The 24,991-nt window shown below is 40.2% G+C and overlaps 1 protein-coding gene across 1 annotated transcript in view; it reads left to right on the top strand.

Moving 5' to 3' along the window:
- The window catches only part of DNER (delta/notch like EGF repeat containing), a 333,590-nt gene that overhangs the window by 283,612 nt on the left and 24,987 nt on the right, over window positions 1-24,991 (top strand). Inside the window, 1 exon segment of the mRNA XM_007453261.1 lies at window positions 10,747-10,860. Within this exon segment, the coding sequence (XP_007453323.1) occupies window positions 10,747-10,860 (114 nt within the window).

Raw genomic sequence — 24,991 nt, 5'->3', positions numbered from 1 at the left:
AGGAATGTAAACCCTAGCAAAGTAGCAATAAATGAGAGAACTTCTAAAATAAGAGTGGTGGGCAGGTGTTGAGGGGTAGGGTAGAAGGGATTAAAGAGAAGCAGAAGTGGGTAATTCATGCCCTCCAATCCAGAGGAAGAGTGAGTGAGGGGAGGAGAGAGGTCAAAAGATTCTGGGCCTTTCTCTCCTTAGGGTATGGACATTCTTTCCCTCTTTGAAAGCATTTATCCCAACATATATTTACATATAAGATGTCTGTATAAACTTAGGAAACTATCAGATGGGTGGCCATCAATTCTTAACTAGTACTTACCTCTGGAGTTACAACTTGGATAAGTGGTGTGTTGGGGGGAGGTTTGGAACTTTAACTTCTTACTTACATATGTGCTTTTTTAAGTGGTGATTTTTTACTCTTTTCTGTTTTTAAAAAAACTTAAACAAATGAATATAACTTCCTAAAAAGAATGAGTGCAAAAGAAAGTCAGGCAAGACAGCTAAGAACATTTTGAAAAAGGAAAACAGTGAGGGGGAACTCCTGCCAGATGTTGAAACCCATTGTAATGCTGCAAATATTATTACATCCCCATGTTATGGGTGCAAGAATGGACAGCTAACCAAAACTGAATAATGGCCCAGAAACCATTGTCTATAATAATACATGACTCTTGACAAGGAATTTCTATGAATGGGATGGGAATTCTTTTCTAATAAATGGTGCTAGAAAAACTGAGTTGCTAAACAGAGAAAAAGAAATGTTCTTACACACACTTCTAAATAAATTCCATATGAAGTGAAAAAAACTGACTCTTGTTTGACTTTGCCTCCTCCTATACTTACTTGCCCCTTTCTTCCTCTTTCTTTTACAACCACATTTCCTTAGAGTTGGTATAGGTGATGCCTCTATTTCCTTAAATTTTCTTTTCTTTTCCTCTTTAATTTGGATATCATCAGTACCATTCCGATAAATGGATCTAGCAGTGGCCTAATTGAAGACTGAAACCCCAAAGCCTGCCTCTCCAGCTTCCAACTTCACATTCTTGCCCTTTTGCTTCAAGATCACTGGGTCCCTTTTGAAACTCACCCTGCTTTAGCTTCCACAGCTCCATTCCTCTCCCCACCCTCACCCCCCAACCCTACTCTTCCCTCCTGGCCTTCTTGGAATGAATCCTTGCTCTCTGGACACCATGAATGCAAGTGGTTCCCAGGCTTTTCTTCTTGGCCCTTTTTTCTCTCCTCCTCTTTCCCCTTATCCAGTCCTATGGCTGCATCCATCGTCAGAAATGTTGATCTCCGAACAGGTATGATTTCTCTTTCCTGAACTCTCCAAGCATTTTTTTTTTGATATTTTCTGTGACAGTTATGGTCAGCCTTGTAGTCAGTACTTTCTGGCTCCAGACTTTCCTTTCCCTGACACAAAATTAGAATCTCCTGAATGGCAGTGACTACACAGGTTCTTTTTTTTTTTTTTTTTTTTTTAATGCTCATCAGCTCTTGATATGGTGGCTTACACAAAGCACATGCTCCACAGCTATCTGTACTTGAATGGAAACTACTGCTTAACACACTAATTAAATAAAGCAAGACAACTCGAACATTTTCCCAGTAAGTTTCCACTGTGGATCATGAAATTGTTAGAAGCAAAATACATGGAGGGACTCCTAGGGATCTCCCTTCAGACATACTGAAATGCTGATACTTGTTTAAAACTAGTCCAGGGCTTCCCTGGTGGCGCAGTGGTTGAGAGTCCGCCTGCCGATGCAGGGGACACGGGTTCGTGCCCCGGTCCGGGAAGATCCCACGTGCCGCGGAGCGGCTGGGCCTGTGAGCCATGGCCGCTGAGCCTGCGCGTCTGGAGCCTGTGCTCCGCAACGGGAGAGGCCACAACAGTGAGAGGCCCGCGTACCGTAAACAAACAAACAGACAAACAAAACCAACCAACCAAACAAAAAACTAGTCCAGAGCTAATTCACAATGAGACTTTCAAGACTTTAGTTAGTGTTCATCACCTTATAGTGCCCAAAAGTCAAGTTACAGCCCCACGTTGCATTGAATTATTATTTATAGCAGAACAAATTTAATGGTCAAGACTATACTCATTTGGAATTTTTGGTGACAGAAGTTAGAAAGAAAATACTTCAATTTTTAATTATGAAAATAATGTAGCAACAATGATAACAATTTAGAAAACTGAGAAAATTTCATGACTCATAGCTTTACAGCAGAACATAAGAGCAAAAATCATCTGTATTATTTCCATCCTTTTTAATATCTGTGTTTTTACAGTTATAACTGATTATACCTACAAGTTGGTATTACCCTTCTCAGACTTACCATTATTTATGTTTGATTTAGAAATTGTTAGAAAGTTTTATTCTGTTTTAAATGGCGATGTCATGTTCCCATGGGGTAATATTTATCCATTCCCTTGCTATATCTGAAGTGAAGCTACTGTAAATAATTCTGGAGTGAACATCTTTATTCATATAATTTTCATACTTTCTGGATTTTGGGGGGATAGAGTCTCAGAAATAAGATCATTGGGTTATGAGTTTGATCACATTGTACTGAACTGTTTATTTTTAAAGTCTATAGAAATTTATGATTGAAAGGATGTGAACTCTTTCTTTGTTGGTTAGAATTATTTCCTGTGTATAACCTGTGAACAAGAATTTCTGGGTATCTTCTGTACCTGTCCCTTCTCAAGTACTGTGATTGATAGAAAAATGGATAAGTCAGGATTTTTCCTTTATCAGGCTATTATTTAAGCAGAAGAGTGGACTGAGACTGGCACACACAAGGAATAATGAAGTGAAGGTCAAGATCTCAATTGTAACATCTGAAACAGCTTAGAAAAAGTTGAGCTCTGTGAGGTTGAAATACTGGAAAACTTTTCATGGAAGGAATCAGTTTGAATAAAATAAGATGATGTCCAGATTGGTTTAAGATGGTGGAGTAGAAAGACATGTGCTCACTCCTTCCTGTGAGAGCACCAGAATCACAACTAACTGCTGAACAGTCATCGACAGGAAGACACTGGAACTCACCAAAAATGATACCCCACATCCAAAGACAGAAGAGAAGCCGCAATGAGATGGTAGGAGGGGCGCAATCACAGCAAAATCAAATCCCATAACTGCTGGGTGGGTGACTCACGAACTGGAGAACACTTATACCACAGAAGTCCACCCACTGGAGTGAAGGTTCTGAGCCCCACGTCAGGCTTCCCAACCTGGGGGTCCGGCAACAGGAGGAGGAATTCCTAGAGAATCAGACTTCGAAGGCTAGCGGCATTTGATTGCAGGACTTCGACAGGACTGGGGGAAACAGAGATTCCACTCTTGGAGGGCACACACGAAGTAGTGTGCATATCAGGACCCAGGGGAAGGAGCAGTGACCCCAGGGGAGACTGAACCAGACCTACCTGCTAGTGTTGGAGGGTCTTCTGCAGAGGCAGGTGGTGGCTGTGACTCACCGTAGGGACAAGGACACTGGCAGCAGAAGTTCTGGGAAGTACTCCTTGGCATGAGCCCTCCCAGAGTCTGCCATTAGCCCCACCAAAGAGCCAGGTGGGATCCAGTGTTGGGTCGCCTCAGGCCAAACAACCAATAGGGAGGGAACGCAGCCCCACCCCATCAGCAGTCAAGCAGATTAAAGTTGTACTGAGCTCTGCCCACCAGAGCAACACCCAGCTCTACCCACCACCAGTCCCTCCCATCAGGAAGCTTGCATAAGCCTCTTAGATAACCTCATCCACCAGAGGGCAGACAGCAGAAGCAAGAAGAACTACAATCCTGCAGCCTGTGGAACGAAAACCACATTCACAGAAAGACAGACAAAATGAAAAGGCAGAGGACTATGTACCAGATGAAGTAACAAGATAAAACCCCAGAAACACAACTAAATGAAGTGGAGACAGGCAACCTTCCAGAGAAAGAATTCAGAATAATGACAGTGAAGATGATCCAGGACCTCAGAAAAAGAATGGAGGCAAAGATTGAGAAGATGCAAGAAATGTTTAACAAAGACCTAGAAGAATTAAAGAACAAACACCTCGAAGAATTAAAGAGCAAACAAACAGAGGTGAACAATACAGTAACTGAAATGAAAAATACACTAGAAGGAATGAATAGCAGAATAACTGAGGCAGAAGAACGGATAAGTGACCTGGAAAACAGAAAGGTGGAATTCACTGCTGTGGAACAGAATAACGAAAGAAGAATGAAAAGAAATGAAGATAGACTAAGAGACCTCTGGGACAATATTAAATGCACCAACATTTGCCTTATAGGGGTCCCAGAAGGAAAAGAGAAAGAGAAAGGACCCAAGAAAATATTTGAAGAGATTATAGTCGAAAACTTCCCTAACATGGGAAGGGAAATAACCACCCAAGTCCAGGAACAACAGAGAGTCCCAGGCAGGATAAACCCAAGGAGAAACACACCAAGACACATAGTAATCAAATTCACAAAAACTAAAGACAAGGAGAAATTATTGAAAGCAGCAAGGGAAAAATGACAACATACAAGGGAACTCCCATAAGGTTAACAGCTGATTTCTCAGCAGAAACTCAAGCCAGAAGGGAGTGGCATGATATACTTAAAGTGATGGAAGGGAAGAACCTACACCCAAGATTACTCTACCCAGCAAGGATCTCATTCAGACAATGGAGAAATCAAAAGCTTTACAGACAAGCAAAAGCTAAGAGAATTCAGCACCACCAAACCAGCTCTACAACAAGTGCTAAAGGAACTTCTCTAAGTGGGAAACACAAGAGAAGAAAAGGACCTACAAAAACAAACCCATAACAATTAAGAAAATGGTAATAGGAACATACATATAGATAATTACCTTTAATGTGAATGGATTAAATGCTCCAACCAAAAGACACAGGCTCACTGAATGGATATAAAAACAAGGCCCATATATATGCTATCTACAAGAGACCCACTTCAGACCTAGGGCCACATACAGACTGAAAGTGAGGGGATGGAAAAAGATAATCCATGCAAATGGAAACCAAAAGAAAGTTGGAGTAGCAATACTCATATCAGATAAAATAGACTTTAAAATAAAGAATGTTATAAGAGACAAGGAAGGACACTACATAATGATCAAGGGATCAATCCAAGAGGAAGACATAACAATTATATATGTATATGCACCCAACATAGGAGCACCTTAATACATAAGGCAACTGCTAACAGCTATAAAAGAGGAAATTAACAGTAACACAATAATAGTGGGGGACTTTAACACCTCACTTACACAAATGGACAGATCATACGGACAGAAAATTAATAAAGAAACACAAGCTTTAAATGACACAATAGACCAGATAGATTTAATTGATATTTATAGGACATTCCATGCAAAAACAGCAGGTTACACTTTCTTCTCAAGTGCACCCAGAATTCTTCAGGATAGATCACATCTTGGGTCACAAATCAAGCCTCGGTAAATTTTAGAAAATTGAAATCATATCAAGCATCTCTTCTGATCACAATGCTGTGAGATTAGAAATCAATTACAGAACGGATCTTGCTGTGATTGATGTCATAGAGTGTTTTGCCTATGTTTTCCTCTAAGTGTGTTATAGTGTCTGACCTTACATTTAGGTCTTTAATCCATTTTGAGTTTATTTTTGTGTATGGAGTTAGACCCACCTCCTAGAGAAATGGAAATAATAACAAAAATAAACACATGGGACCTAATGAAACTTAAGAGCTTTTGCACAGCAAAGGAAAACATAAACAACACGGAAAGACAACCCTCACAATGGGAGAATATTTGCAAATATTGCAACTGACAATTTGCAACAAACAGTTGCAAATGAAGCAACTGACAAAGGACTAATCTCCAGAATTTACAAGCAGCCCATGCAGTTCAATATCAAAAAAAAAAACAACCCAATCCAAAAATGGGCAGAAGACCTAAGTAGACATTTCTCCAAAGAAGATATACAGATTGCCAACAAACACATGAAAGGATGCTCACCATCACTAATCATTAGAGAAATGCAAATCAAAACTACAATGAGGTATCACCTCACACCAGTCAGAGTGGCCATCATCAAAAAATCTACAAACAATAAATGCTGGAGAGGGTGTGGAGAAAAGGGAACCCTCTTGTACTGTTGGTGGGAATGTAAATTGATACAGCCACTATGGAGAACACTATGGAGGTTCCTTAAAAAACAAAATAATAGAATTACCACATGACCCAGCGATCCCACTACTGGGCATATGCCCAGAGAAAACCATAATTCAGAAAGACACATGTACCCTAATGTTCACTGCAGCACTATTTACAATAGCCAACTCACGGAAGCAACCTAAATGCCAGTCGACAGATGAATGGATAAAGAAGATGTGGCACATATATACAACGGAATATTACTCAGCCATAAAAAGGAACGAAATTGGGTCATCTGTAGAGACGTGGATGGATCTAGAGACTGTCATACAGAGTGAAGTAAGTCAGAAAGAGAAAACAAATATCATATATTAATGAATATATGTGGAATCTAGAAAAATGGTACAGGTGAACCAGTTTGCAAGGCAGAAATGGAGACACAGATGTAAAGAACAAATGTATGGACTCCAAGGGGGGAAAGCAGCGGCGGGGGGTGGTGGTGTGATGAATTTGGCGATTGGGATTGACATGTATACACTGATGTGTATAAAATGGATGACTAATAAGAACCTGCTATATAAAATATAAAGAAATAATAAAATAAAAAGAGTAGATAAATATTATACAGCAGTAGAAATGAATGAACTGAAACTACACCCATCAACAATGAAGAATCTTAAAGATGTAATGTTGAACAAAAGAAGCAAATTATAGAGGAACACAAACAGCATGGTTCCATTTATATTAAATTTGAGAACAGACAAAACTAAACATTATATCATGTAGAGATATATTCAAAGGTAGTAAAAGTATAAAGGAAAAGCAAAGAAGTGATTGTTCAAAGGTCAGGATGATTGTTACCCGTGGGCCTTTTCCCTTTGGGAAAAGGCACAGGGGGAGAAATGTTTTACTTTTTATCCTGGATGGTGGCTACACAGGTACTTACTTTATTACTATTCTTTAAAGTAAACTCCAATGTTTTGTGCATGCTTCTGTATATAGGGTATCTGTCACAATAAAACTAAAATATTTAAGTGAAAAAAAAGAGATGATGTCTTCAAGTGAATAGGAAGTTCAAAGGATGCTTCAAGTTAATTTTCTTTACCTGGCTTAATTTTATTGGAGATAAAATAAAGATTTTTCAGTTTTCAAAATGTTAACCACGACTGAATTGTGATGACACTAGAGATTTATAATTGGAGCATGACTCTTTGAATTTTTCCTCATTTTAATTCTAAAGTTAACTGTTATAAAGAGCCCTGTTGGAATAAAGATCTTTTCAGAAATGTTTCCTCTCTATCCCTTAATATGAAAAGTATGAATTTTTATTAGTTTTGACTGAATTACAGTTTATTTTTGCTTGAGACTAAACATAAGTTTCGTAATCGTGTGTGCTCCGTCCCTTGCCAATGGGTGATGCATGTGTCATTCCACAGGCTTAGTTTGAAGTGTGGACCTGATCTTCCCTGACAAAATAGAGTATTTTTGAGGCAGATTTGGAATGGCTTCTCACTCCTCTAGCAATCCTACCTGTGTGTCGGCCAAAGTACACAGACTTTCGCCCCTCCTGAAAGGACAGGATTCTGGTGATATAGCCATAATTTCTTTTGCGAGGTAAGATATGGCCTCTGCTCAGAAGGACCTCAGAGATTTTGGGGGGATCAGGCAGGAGGACAGACAAGTTCTGATTTAAGACCATAAACTCTGTAACAATGGAATCTTACTGTGCTCTCAATACACAGTGGCAGAAGAATGGAGTTCTGTCTTGGGAGAGTCAGCTTCAGCTTTCCATGAGTTGGGCTTTGGCATTGAGAATGTGCCGGGGGAAGACCAGCTTGGGAGAGAGGGTGAAGTATGATGTTATGGTCAGAGGACATGGGATGCCCAACACTCAGTGTTGTGCAAGGGCCTAGGCGCCCTGGGGGTGCAGACAAGGGGAGCCCAGGAGGCCTTAGGAGGGGAGTTGGAAGGGACATACCCTGGACATCTCAGGAGTATTCATGACTGTCCCTGCTCTGCATTTAAGATTTCTAGCTCATAGCTGTTCAGTTCTGATCAATGAGCTGAGCAACATGACAAATATTTCTTACACAGGGCTTAGCGAGGCTTAGAGGATAGAAACAGGAGTCAGCAAAGTGCCCTCAGGGGACCTTTAAGACCATCTTGCTTTGTAGTCATCGTGTTGCCATGAAGATTAGCTTCTGTCCCATCTTGCTGCCAGAAAACTCTCAATGACCTTCAAGTGACTGAATATCTTATCTTTTGAAAAAGAGAAATAACAAAGGATAAAGTTATTGCCCAGAAAACCCACCCAAAAGATTGAAATTGCTTATTATCTTGGACATTTTCATCAAATCTATCTTATTGAAGGCTTTTAATGTTAAGGTGCTTAAATATTTAGCCTAGAATGTGCTTTTCAGCCTTATTTGAAGAATGTGGTCATTTGTGTGCTAATGTATTAGTTATACTACTATTATAAGGTTAGATTGGCAAATATATTTGTAAAAACCCAGGAAAGATTATCCTTGATTGCTTTCATTTTAGGTCTAATGGAAATATTTTTTAGGTTTCAGACATCTCTGAACCTTGATCTGTGGCTATATTTCCCATTACAATTGAAAGCCTTTTTTTGTCACGTGGTTCCCATTGATCAGCCTCCTGGGAAATTCTAAATATGTGAACCCTTGTTTTCTGATGAACATTTTGAAGCAGAAAAGGCTCTTTTGCATTTTATTCTTTCAATTCAGCCTGTGCTATTTGGGAATCAATGGGAAAATGGAAATGGAGACTTCTGGGTGCAGAGGCCATACACACTCAAGTGAAGAACAGTTACCAGTTTTATGCTTTAATCTTTAAATTAGTTTGACCTTGAATATTACCATGAGTCCTGGGTTTGTTAAGGACGATGAGTCAGGCAGGCTCCATCAAGTCACTGGAGGCAGAGAGGGAGCTAGGAGATGGCTTGGGGCCGGGAGCATCTCCTACCTGGCGTGAGGCAGTGGGCTTGGGGTGGTGGTTTCCGGGAGAAATGTCAGGCAGATATCTGAAAGACACTTTAGAAAAATATCTGGTAGACTATTATTGTTCATAGGTTGGATATGAGGGCAAAGGATAAAAAGAAATGAAAAACCATCCATTCTAAAATGCTTTACCAGGCTCAAATAAATCATTAATGTGACTACAAGTAGGTAGTTCTGTTTCCTTTTTCTCTTGTATTTTCCCCCCTCATTCTTGAACCTTCCTTCTTAAGGCACTGACAACTGAAAAGGAAAGGAGAGAAAAAAAATCTCAACAAGAATAATCTCAGTGACAAAATGACGTGAGTCACTGGGTGTGGCAGTCCTTTGTACAGATATGAGTGAAGTAAGGAAGTGGAAATTAAGTAATACCATCCTGTTATTATTTGCTTTATGCTTATTTTTTCTTGAGGCTGTTGGGAAGGGTGAGTATATTGTTATATACATTCTTACATAGAATGTAATTTATCTTCCTCTCCAAATGGTAGGGGGTGAAGAGAGAGAGATTAGTCTATTCATCCATCTGGCACTCCAGTGAAACAACACCAGAAATTCTACCTTTCGAATGGGGTTGGATTTTTAAAGTTTTTTTTTTTTTTTAATAAAATGATAAAATACTATATACTCATGGTGAAAAATTGTAGGAAAAATCCTACAAGGACCCCTGTGCTAACAATATAGAAATGCACAAAGTGACATTCAAAGTAATTCATTCTCCTCTCAGTCCAACTTCAAGCACTTGCATACATACATGCACACATAGACTATTTGTTTTACACCAATGGGAACTGTACTTGCTATAAAGATTTTTTTCAAGGCCTCCATTTTGTTTGAATGGCCACTGAGTTCCCTAGAATGTTGTATATTTCCATGGCTGAGCTCCGTCTCAGGGGAACTACTCAGCGAGCACAGACTCACGTTCAAGTTGCCAGCATCATCAGGTCCCAGCTCCGTCCCCGCCAGCCTGGTGACCTTGCATTTGGATATTTGTTTCATCTGGTCTGAGGATCACATTACACGTAAAGCACAGCACAAGGGTCTGGAACGTAGTATGTGCGCAAGATGTTACCTTTCGCCTGTGGTGAACCGGTTGGTCTTTGGGAATGAAGTCTAAGGACAAACACTTCCTTCTCTCCTCTGCAGTTTTCCAAAGTATGACTGGGGCTCGTTTAAATATCTGACTCCAAATCTTTACCTTCAAGATACTGTTTATCAATTATATTGACATTTTATGTAGACTGTCTGGCTATGTTCTGTTTCTTTTGGAGACTTGGCATTTATCACTGATAAATTTTATCTTTCAAAGTTTTAACGTTCTGTAGCCCAGGCTTTGGGGCGTGTGGTCAGAGAAAGTACGTAAAAGACTTCATGGTGGGACCTACGAGCCGGTACTCAATCTGTTATTTTCTCCTAAGATGTGTTTTTACAACAACCTAAAGTCAAAGGTGGGCATGTGAATACATACACATGTGCACACACACCCCTCTGGGAATCAGCCTCCACACTGTTCAAGGGTTTTCCAACACTTTCCTTTTAAAGGCCATGGGAGCTGGAGACCCCTTAATGAGTCACCCCTTTTGCATCTGTTTCTCTGCAGGAATCCACTGTGAATCCTACAAGGACCCCTGTGCTAACGTCAGCTGTCTGAATGGAGGCACCTGTGACAGTGAAGGCCTAAATGGCACATGTGTCTGCGCACCTGGGTTTACAGGCAAGTGAGCCGGGAACTGAGTTTTCAAATTTACCACAAAATCCCTGAGATGGCAGCTGTTGAAAAAAACCCAGAAACCTCTATGCATACCTTAATTCAAAATATGAATTGCAAAATGTAAGTAGGCATTGCTTGGATGAAGAACCCTTTTAAAACAATCTACTGTGTTGTCATTAAGCAAGGCTCTTCTGAAATCAGCATTTGGTTCGGAGATCTGCTGAGACTGCCCTTACCATACGTTTGCAGCTTTGAAACATGAAAAATGAGCCATTACACTAACACCTGAAAAAGTGTCAGTGCTAATGGAAGCAGGAAGGAGAAAGGAAGGATCAGATGTGTCTTCTATAGAAATTGCATTACGCGACCACGTTTACTTTTATTGAAAGATACAGCAGTGTCTGGAATTCGAATAACGGAGAGGTGGTAGTGGCGGCGGTGGGACATCAGGGGGAGCTACTCTTAGTTCACGGTTGAATTATTAGTGAAGGTGAGGACGGTACAGGTGTGGGGAGGGAGAGTGGATGGGGGAAGAAAGCTGCTGATGGCAAAGCAGCGAGGGAGGACAGGGCTGGGTTCCAGAGGAGCCACAGTGGCACCCTCTGAGTGGTCGCTTCTGGACTAGGGGGATCCAGCTTAACAAGGGCTCCTTCGAAGTCACCCCTAAAGGGTTTCAGGGAGTTTGTGAACCCTGAAAACAGATGTGAAGTGTTGGATATATGTGTATATGCTGAGAGGAGGCTCTCAAATTTTCATGAGATTCTCAAAAGATATCATGAACCACTTGGGGAGAGAAGGTTCCATCCTTGGCTTCGCCAGCCAAATGCAGGAGTCCGGAGATGCAGAGCATAGGTCAGGTCTCTGTTTTCAGCACTTGCTCAACCAGCAAAAGCAGGAGGGTCACTCTGGTTTACAAGTTGGGAAAGGTTGACATATAAAGTGCTGATAGAAGAAGGTGGGCACTGAAGTTTCTGGAAAACGTGTTATCATTGGCTGGAGAGCACCTTGCGTGCTCACCTCTCCCCACTAAGGCCTGGTGGCCACCTCCCTAGCCTAGGGAGCCTCATTTGTGCTTCTGGGGAAGATGCCAACAGTCAAGATGTGGGAGAAGCAACCTCTGATATTCCTTCTATTTAGCTGTGTCACATCCTGTGTTTTCCTTTCGTCTTTTCCTGGGACTTAGAAGTGGGCTTACTCCAGAAAATGATTTGCAGATGGTTTTGTTTTTCTGACTGGTTTATAAACACACACAGACATTTATACTCATCAATGGATGCAAAAATAATATTGGGGAAGCATCCTGGTTTTTTCCCCCCAGACATTTATATCCCACAAATAATGAAAAGCATGGAAGAAAAATGAGAAAATATAGTGCTATAGAAAAAAAGCCCACCACTTAAAAATGCACAACTAGGAGACAACCATTGTTGACATTTTGATACATATATCCAGGGATTTTCCTGAACGTCTACGTGTGTATAATATATACTGTATAGTGTAAATGCATATATTTGAACATAAAAGGGATCATACTGTTCATACTATATTGCAATCTACTTTTCATTTAAAAATATGTGTATTTCATAAACGTGTTTTCACATTAAGGTATATGCTTCTGTTTTATCATTTTTACTGGCTGTCCTGTCATCCATTACATCAGGGGTCCCCAACCCCCCGGGACGGCGGGCAAGCAAGCGAAGCTTCATCTTCCTTTCCTCATCGCTTGCATTACCGCCTGAATCATCCCCCCCACCCCCGCCGTCCCCTCCCGTCCCCCCAGGCCATGGAAAAATTGTCTTCCACGAAACCGGTCCCTGGTGCCAAAAAGGATGGGGACTGCTGCATTACATGATACATCAGGATTTTTTTTAACCCATCCTCAATTCAACCTTTGGGGAGTTGGGAACTTTTTCCTATTATAAACAACATTGCAGTGAATGTTCTTGCATGTACATCCTTGTGAACTTGTATGAGTATTTCTTCGAGCTAATTTCTTAGGAATGGAATCCCAGGGTCCAGGAGAATTCATACGTATTTCCATATTGCTCTCCAGCAAAATACCTTGCACCAATATTCACTCCTACCCAGAGTGCAAAGGAGCTTTTATTTCCTTCTTCTCGCACAGATACTGAGAATCATCATTCTAGTGGCTTTATATGCTATTTGTGTTGTTTTAATTTGTAAGTCTGATTCCTAGTGAGATTAAATACTTTTAAAATATATTTATAGTCATTTGTGTTTCTTCTTGAACTCCCTATTCCTGTCCTTGGCTTGCTTTTCTCCCAGATCGTTCGCGTTAATCTTTATTCTTGATTTGAAATCGTCCTGTATATTAAGTATATTACATTTGATTATATTACATTTGATTACATAGGACTCTTCCAACTGAACTAGGTTCAAGCATGACTCTAACTGGTCTTTGAAAATACCCAATGCCTATTTCTATTCAGCCCTGAATAGGGTGCAAATATTTTTCCAATGTCATTTGTCTTTTAAATGTATATAAAGTATTTCATTCTATATATCATATTTTAATTTTATTTTGCACGTATGCATTCCCTTTAACAGGAAAGAAAATGGTCTTTAGCCAAACCACTGAAGTAAAGAATGCAAATCTCGTTTGTTCTTTTTTTTTTTTTAACATCTTTATTGGAGTATAATTGCTTTACAACGTTGTGTTAGTTTCTGCTGTATAACAAAGTGAATCAGCTATATGTATACACATATCCCCATATCCCCTCCATCTTGCGTCTCCCTTCCACCCTCCCTGTCCCACCCCTCTAGGTGGTCACAAAGTACCGAGCTGATCTCCCTGTGCTATGCGGCTGCTTCCCACTAGCTGTATACAATTACATCTTAATATTTTCTTTTGATTTCTTGTTTCGTGCTAGAAAGACCCTAGGTATCAAGATTTTATAAATATACTCATATTTTTCTAATTATGTATAAGTTAATTTTGGCCATGCAAATATTTAATACATTTGAAATGTATCCTGGCATCTTATGGGAGATAAAATACAATCTTTTCTCTAGAATATTTAGCAAATCTCCAACTGCCTACTCAGCATTCACTTTTGGATCTCCCTCAGAGACACCTCAGGCTCGTATATTTTCTTCTCCTTTCTTTCTTTAAATATTTTCCAGCTCATTAAATGATATTACTACCGCCTGAGCTGTTCTGGATGGAAACTCAGGAATCATTTTGATGCCTCCTCTTCTTTCTCCTTACCTGCATCCAACCACCAAGTCCCAGAAGCCTCTAGATCCTCTCACTTCTTCCTAGAGCCAACACCAGGCTGCCTGCACCTCCGCCTGCACTAGTGCAAGGTGTCCCCACACCCATTCCCCTTCACCCCTAAACATTTGCCACACTGAAGAGACCTTTTAAATTAAAATCTAATCTTGTCTCTCCCTACTTAAAACCACCTACTGGCATTTCATTGTCTTTAAGAAGAAAAGCAAAGCCCTTAACTTGATTAAGACCTGGGAGGTCTGGCCCCATCTGGTCTTTCCAGGCTTTTCCTGGGCACCCCCATTGCTGTTGGATTCTTGAGCACCCATGTCAGGCTCTTCTCAGTGAGGTTCTTCCCCCGGACCTCCTGCCTCGCAATCCCCTGTGCCTCCCCTGCCCCCCATACACATGCTGTAGCTGGAAAGTCTACCCCTAGGCTTTTGTTCAGGGTCCTTACCCTGATCGCAGGGTGCGGTAGGAAGTAGGTTCAGACGTCGCTCTAACTGGGCTTTGACAGCAACAATTGCCTGTCTCTAGTCAGCCCTGTTAATTTTTCAAACTGCAGGGGACCACAGACTATTTCCTAAAGTTGTTCGGAGAGTTGCACTATTAATGTGTTTTACAGAACACTGGTCAGATGAGATACTCCGTGGAAAAAATGTCTGTGCCCCCCAAAATTGGGGGACTTGGTACCTGCCATGTGGAGGTTCATAAAGAAGGCCCACACATCACAGGCACTTACAGTCAAGAATCTTGTTTGCCTTTGTTTATTTCCAAATATATTTGATCATATAACTTTTTTTTTTTCCCTTAAAAAAGAACCTATTCTGAGAACTAGCATTCCAGGGGAGGGACTGATAAAAAGTTAGCTATCATCATGTAAGGAATCATGGTGCCTCTGTGAGTTGCTACCTTGGAACTAAATCCTCTTTCATTATAACTGAGGTTTAGCAAAATACACTCTTGGCCAGCTATTAAGTGCTCAAAAGCTCCCTAATTTGACTGAGTGGAGCGAATTAGGCAACTCATTGTTATCTAATTAGACACGCCATCCAGTGTCACATTTACCTTTTGAGACTGGCTTTTTCAGTTGGCTCAAGACACTTCACTCTCAGGCCAGCAGACTAACTCTGGGAGGAGGTATGTGGGGAGCTCTGCCCTTCCTTGATGAATTTAGGCTTCTCCTTGAAAATACACTCCCTCCAGTCATCTGGACCCAGAGAGGTTCCCTCTCTTCAACCCCTGCAGGCCTTCTACACAGATGTCTCCTTAAGACCTGGCCTGCATCCTGTCCATTTTTTGAATAACGGAGAGGTGGTAGTGGCGGCGGTGGGACATCAGGGGGAGCTACTCTTAGTTCACGGTTGAATTATTAGTGAAGGTGAGGACGGTACAGGTGTGGGGAGGGAGAGTGGATGGGGGAAGAAAGCTGCTGATGGCAAAGCAGCGAGGGAGGACAGGGCTGGGTTCCAGAGGAGCCACAGTGGCACCCTCTGAGTGGTCGCTTCTGGACTAGGGGGATCCAGCTTAACAAGGGCTCCTTCGAAGTCACCCCTAAAGGGTTTCAGGGAGTTTGTGAACCCTGAAAACAGATGTGAAGTGTTGGATATATGTGTATATGCTGAGAGGAGGCTCTCAAATTTTCATGAGATTCTCAAAAGATATCATGAACCACTTGGGGAGAGAAGGTTCCATCCTTGGCTTCGCCAGCCAAATGCAGGAGTCCGGAGATGCAGAGCATAGGTCAGGTCTCTGTTTTCAGCACTTGCTCAACCAGCAAAAGCAGGAGGGTCACTCTGGTTTACAAGTTGGGAAAGGTTGACATATAAAGTGCTGATAGAAGAAGGTGGGCACTGAAGTTTCTGGAAAACGTGTTATCATTGGCTGGAGAGCACCTTGCGTGCTCACCTCTCCCCACTAAGGCCTGGTGGCCACCTCCCTAGCCTAGGGAGCCTCATTTGTGCTTCTGGGGAAGATGCCAACAGTCAAGATGTGGGAGAAGCAACCTCTGATATTCCTTCTATTTAGCTGTGTCACATCCTGTGTTTTCCTTTCGTCTTTTCCTGGGACTTAGAAGTGGGCTTACTCCAGAAAATGATTTGCAGATGGTTTTGTTTTTCTGACTGGTTTATAAACACACACAGACATTTATACTCATCAATGGATGCAAAAATAATATTGGGGAAGCATCCTGGTTTTTTCCCCCCAGACATTTATATCCCACAAATAATGAAAAGCATGGAAGAAAAATGAGAAAATATAGTGCTATAGAAAAAAAGCCCACCACTTAAAAATGCACAACTAGGAGACAACCATTGTTGACATTTTGATACATATATCCAGGGATTTTCCTGAACGTCTACGTGTGTATAATATATACTGTATAGTGTAAATGCATATATTTGAACATAAAAGGGATCATACTGTTCATACTATATTGCAATCTACTTTTCATTTAAAAATATGTGTATTTCATAAACGTGTTTTCACATTAAGGTATATGCTTCTGTTTTATCATTTTTACTGGCTGTCCTGTCATCCATTACATCAGGGGTCCCCAACCCCCCGGGACGGCGGGCAAGCAAGCGAAGCTTCATCTTCCTTTCCTCATCGCTTGCATTACCGCCTGAATCATCCCCCCCACCCCCGCCGTCCCCTCCCGTCCCCCCAGGCCATGGAAAAATTGTCTTCCACGAAACCGGTCCCTGGTGCCAAAAAGGATGGGGACTGCTGCATTACATGATACATCAGGATTTTTTTTAACCCATCCTCAATTCAACCTTTGGGGAGTTGGGAACTTTTTCCTATTATAAACAACATTGCAGTGAATGTTCTTGCATGTACATCCTTGTGAACTTGTATGAGTATTTCTTCGAGCTAATTTCTTAGGAATGGAATCCCAGGGTCCAGGAGAATTCATACGTATTTCCATATTGCTCTCCAGCAAAATACCTTGCACCAATATTCACTCCTACCCAGAGTGCAAAGGAGCTTTTATTTCCTTCTTCTCGCACAGATACTGAGAATCATCATTCTAGTGGCTTTATATGCTATTTGTGTTGTTTTAATTTGTAAGTCTGATTCCTAGTGAGATTAAATACTTTTAAAATATATTTATAGTCATTTGTGTTTCTTCTTGAACTCCCTATTCCTGTCCTTGGCTTGCTTTTCTCCCAGATCGTTCGCGTTAATCTTTATTCTTGATTTGAAATCGTCCTGTATATTAAGTATATTACATTTGATTATATTACATTTGATTACATAGGACTCTTCCAACTGAACTAGGTTCAAGCATGACTCTAACTGGTCTTTGAAAATACCCAATGCCTATTTCTATTCAGCCCTGAATAGGGTGCAAATATTTTTCCAATGTCATTTGTCTTTTAAATGTATATAAAGTATTTCATTCTATATATCATATTTTAATTTTATTTTGCACGTATGCATTCCCTTTAACAGGAAAGAAAATGGTCTTTAGCCAAACCACTGAAGTAAAGAATGCAAATCTCGTTTGTTCTTTTTTTTTTTTTAACATCTTTATTGGAGTATAATTGCTTTACAACGTTGTGTTAGTTTCTGCTGTATAACAAAGTGAATCAGCTATATGTATACACATATCCCCATATCCCCTCCATCTTGCGTCTCCCTTCCACCCTCCCTGTCCCACCCCTCTAGGTGGTCACAAAGTACCGAGCTGATCTCCCTGTGCTATGCGGCTGCTTCCCACTAGCTGTATACAATTACATCTTAATATTTTCTTTTGATTTCTTGTTTCGTGCTAGAAAGACCCTAGGTATCAAGATTTTATAAATATACTCATATTTTTCTAATTATGTATAAGTTAATTTTGGCCATGCAAATATTTAATACATTTGAAATGTATCCTGGCATCTTATGGGAGATAAAATACAATCTTTTCTCTAGAATATTTAGCAAATCTCCAACTGCCTACTCAGCATTCACTTTTGGATCTCCCTCAGAGACACCTCAGGCTCGTATATTTTCTTCTCCTTTCTTTCTTTAAATATTTTCCAGCTCATTAAATGATATTACTACCGCCTGAGCTGTTCTGGATGGAAACTCAGGAATCATTTTGATGCCTCCTCTTCTTTCTCCTTACCTGCATCCAACCACCAAGTCCCAGAAGCCTCTAGATCCTCTCACTTCTTCCTAGAGCCAACACCAGGCTGCCTGCACCTCCGCCTGCACTAGTGCAAGGTGTCCCCACACCCATTCCCCTTCACCCCTAAACATTTGCCACACTGAAGAGACCTTTTAAATTAAAATCTAATCTTGTCTCTCCCTACTTAAAACCACCTACTGGCATTTCATTGTCTTTAAGAAGAAAAGCAAAGCCCTTAACTTGATTAAGACCTGGGAGGTCTGGCCCCATCTGGTCTTTCCAGGCTTTTCCTGGGCACCCCCATTGCTGTTGGATTCTTGAGCACCCATGTCAGGCTCTTCTCAGTGAGGTTCTTCCCCCGGACCTCCTGCCTCGCAATCCCCTGTGCCTCCCCTGCCCCCCATACACATGCTGTAGCTGGAAAGTCTACCCCTAGGCTTTTGTTCAGGGTCCTTACCCTGATCGCAGGGTGCGGTAGGAAGTAGGTTCAGACGTCGCTCTAACTGGGCTTTGACAGCAACAATTGCCTGTCTCTAGTCAGCCCTGTTAATTTTTCAAACTGCAGGGGACCACAGACTATTTCCTAAAGTTGTTCGGAGAGTTGCACTATTAATGTGTTTTACAGAACACTGGTCAGATGAGATACTCCGTGGAAAAAATGTCTGTGCCCCCCAAAATTGGGGGACTTGGTACCTGCCATGTGGAGGTTCATAAAGAAGGCCCACACATCACAGGCACTTACAGTCAAGAATCTTGTTTGCCTTTGTTTATTTCCAAATATATTTGATCATATAACTTTTTTTTTTTCCCTTAAAAAAGAACCTATTCTGAGAACTAGCATTCCAGGGGAGGGACTGATAAAAAGTTAGCTATCATCATGTAAGGAATCATGGTGCCTCTGTGAGTTGCTACCTTGGAACTAAATCCTCTTTCATTATAACTGAGGTTTAGCAAAATACACTCTTGGCCAGCTATTAAGTGCTCAAAAGCTCCCTAATTTGACTGAGTGGAGCGAATTAGGCAACTCATTGTTATCTAATTAGACACGCCATCCAGTGTCACATTTACCTTTTGAGACTGGCTTTTTCAGTTGGCTCAAGACACTTCACTCTCAGGCCAGCAGACTAACTCTGGGAGGAGGTATGTGGGGAGCTCTGCCCTTCCTTGATGAATTTAGGCTTCTCCTTGAAAATACACTCCCTCCAGTCATCTGGACCCAGAGAGGTTCCCTCTCTTCAACCCCTGCAGGCCTTCTACACAGATGTCTCCTTAAGACCTGGCCTGCATCCTGTCCATTTTTCAGTTTTTAACTTATTTTGTGTCCACTCTTGTCTCTGAGGCTTTGTAATTCTGCCGCCTAGAATTATTTGGCTCAGGCAGGACTAGTAGAGGGAAAGAAAGGATGCCCTCATGCAACATGAATTCTCCAGGACTTGCTTTGTTTCTACCTGAAATCATAGGCTGGAGATTACTGTACTCCAACGGGGAAGCCCAAAGTTCTTTCAGGCCCGTTGCCGTGGCCACTAGAACAGTAGTCCAAATGGGACATCAGTGACCCATTGCTTTCTCACCATAGCAGAAAGTCTATATGCATTATTAAAAGTCAAATAATGTTATATTTCCCCTCTGTTTTCTAACTCGACTACTTTTCAGTGTTTGTCTTTCAGTTCACAAGAGAGTATTCTACAATTTCCAGCTCATTTTCATGGGCAAATGCCATCAATGTTTTATTCTCACTGAGATTTTTAATTTACATTTCTTTGATGTTGAGCATCTTTCATGTAATTATTGACCATTCATATGTCTTACCTTGAGAAGGGTCTTTTCAAATCTTCTGCCCATTTTTTTTTAAAATTGGATTTTTGTCATATTACTGAGGTGTTAAGAATTATTTACATATTCTAGATATAAATCCTTTGTCAGATAAACATTTTGCTCATCCATTCATTCTTTTTTTTTTTTTTTCCCAGCAGGACATCCATGCATTCTTAATGGTATTTTTGTGGGGAGCAAGTGCTTTTATTTTTGGTGATCTCTGATTTATCAATTTTTTTCTTTTTTAGTTTGTTCTTTCTTTGCCTGCCTTATGACGATGACACTTTATCCAGTGTTTTCTTCTAGAATTTTTTAAAATAGAATTTGCTTTTAGGTTTAGGTTTTGAGTTAATTTTTGTGTGTGTATGGTGTGACTTAAGGATGGAAGTTTATTTTTTTCCCCATATGAGTATCCAGTTATCCTAGCATCCTAGCTAATGGAATTCATTAGCACATTTTTAAGGAAACTATTGACTGTGTATATGTCTTTTTCTTCCTTTGGCTGTTTTTTCAAAATCAAACTTTTTATTTTGAGATAATTGAAACTTCAAACTTCATAAGCCGTCTTAAGAAGTCACGCAGAGGGATCCAGTGTACCGTTTAACCACTTACCCCCAATGGTAACACGCTGTACAACTATAGTACAATATCACACCCAGGATACTAACATTGATACAGTCAAGATGCAGAACATTTTCATCACAAAGATTCCTCATGCTTCCCTTTTATAGCCACACCCATTTCTCCTCCACCACAGGTTGCTTTCCTCTTAATCCCTGGAAACCACTAATCTAGTCTGCATCTTTATAATTTTGGTATTCCAAGAATGTTTTATAAATGGAATCATATAGCATGTAACCTTTTGGGTTTTTTTTCACTTAGCATAATTCTCTGGAGATTCATCCAGATCATTATGTGTATCAAGTTTCTTCCTTTTTATTGCTGAGCTGCGTTCCGTGATATGAATATACCACAGTTTGTTTAACTATCCCCCTGTTGAAAGAAATCTGGGTTCTTTCCAATTTTGAGCTATTATGAAGAAAGCTGCTGTAAACCTTCATTTACAGGTTTTTGTGTGAATATAAGTTTTTATTTTTTCTGGAACAGTTGCCCAGGAGTTCAAATGCTGGGTCATATGGTAGTTGATGTTTAGTTTTCCAAACTATGCCAGAATGTTTCCAGAGTGGCTTAACCATTTTCCCTTCCCATCAGCAATGTATAGTGATCCAGTTTCTCTCTATCCTTGCCAGCATTTTGTGTTGCCTTCATTTTTAATTTTAGCGATTTTGATAATGTGTTTAGTGATATCTTGTGGTTTTGATTTGAATTTCCCTAATTATAAATGATATTGGACGTCTTTTCATGTGATTATTCGACATCTGTACATCCTCTTTGGCGAAATGTCTCTTCATGTCCTTTCTCCATTTTCCAATCGTATCCCATCATATCAAGGCTACATACTATCAAGTATGATTTCTGACCCATTGTTGTTGACCTTAATCACCTGAGGAAGTGTTTATCAAGTTTTTCCCCTATAATGTTACTCATTTCCCCTCTTTGCATACTTTACTCTTTGAAAGAAGGTTACTATGTGTGGACCACACTTAAGGAATCAGGAGTTATTCTTTCCCTCTTTGAGGGTAGAGTAGCTACGTAAACTATGTGAAATTCTTCTGTAGGAGAGATTTGTCTGTTTTCCCCCATTTATTTATTTATTTGATCATTTATTTATATCACTGTGGACTTGTGGATATTTATTTTATACTTTGAGTTATAATCCAACATATTTTTATTTATTTTGTGGCTCAAAATGTTCCAGATTTGGACACTGGGAGTTCTTTCATTTTGGTTTCTGTGTCCCTTTGACATACCCCATTGTTGTCAGTGGAGAAAGTGTGTGTGTGTGTGTGTGTGTGTGTGTGTGTGTGTGTGTGTGTATGAACACTTATATGCTTTCCGGCACTGCAAGAAGCCCCAGTCTTATCTTGTATATTTCCTGCTCCAGTCTTGGATCAGCCATCTCTTCAAGGAGCCTTGGTTCTTTTTATTGGAGAACGATACTGGAAACCAAGATCTGGGCACTAGCTATGCTCATTGTTCCTGGGATGTCGTTGCTTCTAGATCCTCTCAGCTGACATAGCAAGGGAATTTGTGTGTATACTAACCCACATATCTATAAATATTGCCATATGTACCCATCTATATCTAAATAAAGCTAAACATGAATTTATACTGATTTCTCCAACTCTGTTCCATTATTACATGTATCATTCCAGCCTTCCTGTTTATCTGTAAATTCCCACACCAACAACAAGATTCCTGGCTCCTACCATCCAACATCCTTTTACTTACTTGCTTAATTCCTATATACATGTAGAGCAGTATCAGAATTCATAACTTGTATCCTTATGGGAAGCAACTTTATAAACTAGACTACAGTGCTGGTGTACACATCCTTCTGCCTTCAGTCCTACCAACTCTACTCGTTCCAAAGTCACTTAGGTCAGCACTGCCCCCCGCACTGCAATGAGGTTGTTTCATACATTTGTAAGTACTGTTAGATTATTTTTTCACAGTCTGCATTCATTTTTTCTTTTATTTTACATCTTTATTGGAGTATAATTGCTTTACACTGTTGTGTTAGGTCCTGATGTACAACAAAGTGAATCAGCTATATGTACACATATATCCCCATATCCCCTCCCTCTTGAGCCTCCCTCCCACCCTCCCTATCCCACCCCTCTAGGTCGTCTCAAAGCACTGAGCTGATCTCCCTGTGCTATGCAAGCTTCCCACTAGCCATCCATTTTACATTTGGTAGGTTATATATGTCAACAATACTCTCTCACTTTGTCCCAGCTTCCCCTTCCCCCTCTGTGTCCTCAAGTCCGTTCTCTACCTCTGCGTCTTTATTCCTGCCCTGCCCCTAGGTTCATCACTACCGTTTTTTTAGATTCCTTATATATGCGTTAGCATACGGTATTTGTTTTTCTCTTTCTGACTTACTTCACTCTGTATGACAGGCTCTAGGTCCACCCACCTCATTACAAATAACTCAGTTTCGTTACTTTTTATGGCTGAGTAATATTCCATTGTATATATGTGCCACATCTTCTTTATCCATTCATCTGTCGACGGACACTTAGGTTGCTTCCATGTCCTGGCTATTGTAAATAGTGCTGCAATGACCATTGTGGTACATGTATCTTTTTGAATTATGGTTTTCTCAAGGTATATGCCCAGTAGCGGGATTGCTGGCTCATATGATAGTTCTGTTTTTAGTTTTCTAAGGAACCTCCATAATGTTCTCCATAGTGGCTGTATCAATTTACATTCCCACCAACGGTGCAGGAGGGTTCCCTTTTCTCCACACCCTCTCCAGCATTTAGATGTTTTGATGATGACCATTCTGACTGGTGTGAGGTGATACCTCATTGTGGTTTTGATTTGCATTTCTCTAATGATTAGTGATGTTGAACATTTTTTCATGTGTTTGCTGGCAATCTGTATGTCTTCTTTGGAGAAATGTCTATTTAGGTCTCCCACCCATTTTTGGATTGGGTTGTTTGTTTTTTTGATATTGAGCTGCATGAGCTGCTTGTATATTTTGGAGATTAATCCTTTGCCAGGATTAATCTGAGGTTTGTCTTTTCGTCTTGTTTATGGTTTCCTTTGCTGTGCAAAAGCTTTTAAGTTTTGGTAGGTCCCATTTGTTTATTTTTGTTTTTATTTCCATTTCTCTAGGAGGTGGGTCAAAAAGGATCTGCCATGATTTATGTCATAGGGTCCTCTGCCTATGTTTTCTTCTAAGAGTTTTATAGTGTCTGGTCTTACATTTAGGGCTTTAATCCATTTTGAGTTTATTTTTGTGTATGGTGTTAGGGAGTGTTCTAATTTCATTCTTTTACATGTAGCTGTCCAGTCTTCCCAGCACCACTTATTGAAGAGACTGGCTTTTCTCCATTGTATATCCTTGTCTCCTTTGTCATAGATAAGTTGACCATAGGTGAGTGGGTTTATCTCTGGGCTTTCTATCCTGCTCCATTGATCTATACTTCTGTTTTTGTACCAGTACCATACTGTCTTGATTACTGTAGCTTTATAGTATAGTCTGAAGTCAGGGAGCCTGATTCTTCCAGCTCTGTTTTTCTTTCTCAAGATTGCTTTGGCTCACAGTCTGCATTCTTTCCTGGGATCTTCCAACTAGAGGGGTTTTGTTTTTGTTTTTCCTATAGAAGTACAGTTTCTCAAGCACCATTTGCTGAAAAGGCTATCTTTCCCTCATTGAATTGATTTTAAACCTTTGTCAAAAATCAGTTGGCCATATTTGTGTGGGTCTGGTTTGGATTCTATATTGTTTTTCATTGATCTGTGTATCTATTCCTCTGTCAATACTACTCAGTCTTGATTGCTGCAGTTTTGTAATGACTGTTGAAATCAGGCAGAATGATTCTTCTCAATTACTCTTTTTCTTTCAAAACTGTTTCACCTATACTAGTGTCTTTGCTTTTTCATGTACATTTTAGAATAATCTTGTCTATATTTACAAAAGATTTTGATGAGGTATTAATAAGAATTGTATTAAACCTGTATATTAATTTGGGAAGAATTGATATCTTTGCTGTTTGGAGTCTTCCAGTCCATGAACACAGTATGACACTCCATTTATTTAGATCTTTGATTTCTTCATCAGAACTTTGTAGTTTTCAGCATGTAACTCCTATACATGTACAACTAAATATTTCTCTCTTTTTGAGTGATTATAAATAGAATTGCAGTTTGGTGTGCACATGTTCAATGCTAGTGTGTAGATATACAGCTGAATTTTGTATGTTTATCTTTTATCCTCTGACTTTGATGAACTTACTAGTTTTAGGATTCTGGGGGTGTAGATTCCTTGTGATTTTATGCATATTTAGGTATGTCTTCTGAAATTAGGGACAGTTTTATTTCTTCCTTTCTGA

Source organism: Lipotes vexillifer, unplaced genomic scaffold (genome assembly GCF_000442215.2).
Source record: "Lipotes vexillifer unplaced genomic scaffold, Lipotes_vexillifer_v1.1 scaffold471, whole genome shotgun sequence".
Lineage (NCBI taxonomy): Eukaryota > Metazoa > Chordata > Mammalia > Artiodactyla > Lipotidae > Lipotes > Lipotes vexillifer.
This window is presented reverse-complemented; position numbering and strand designations above follow the sequence as displayed.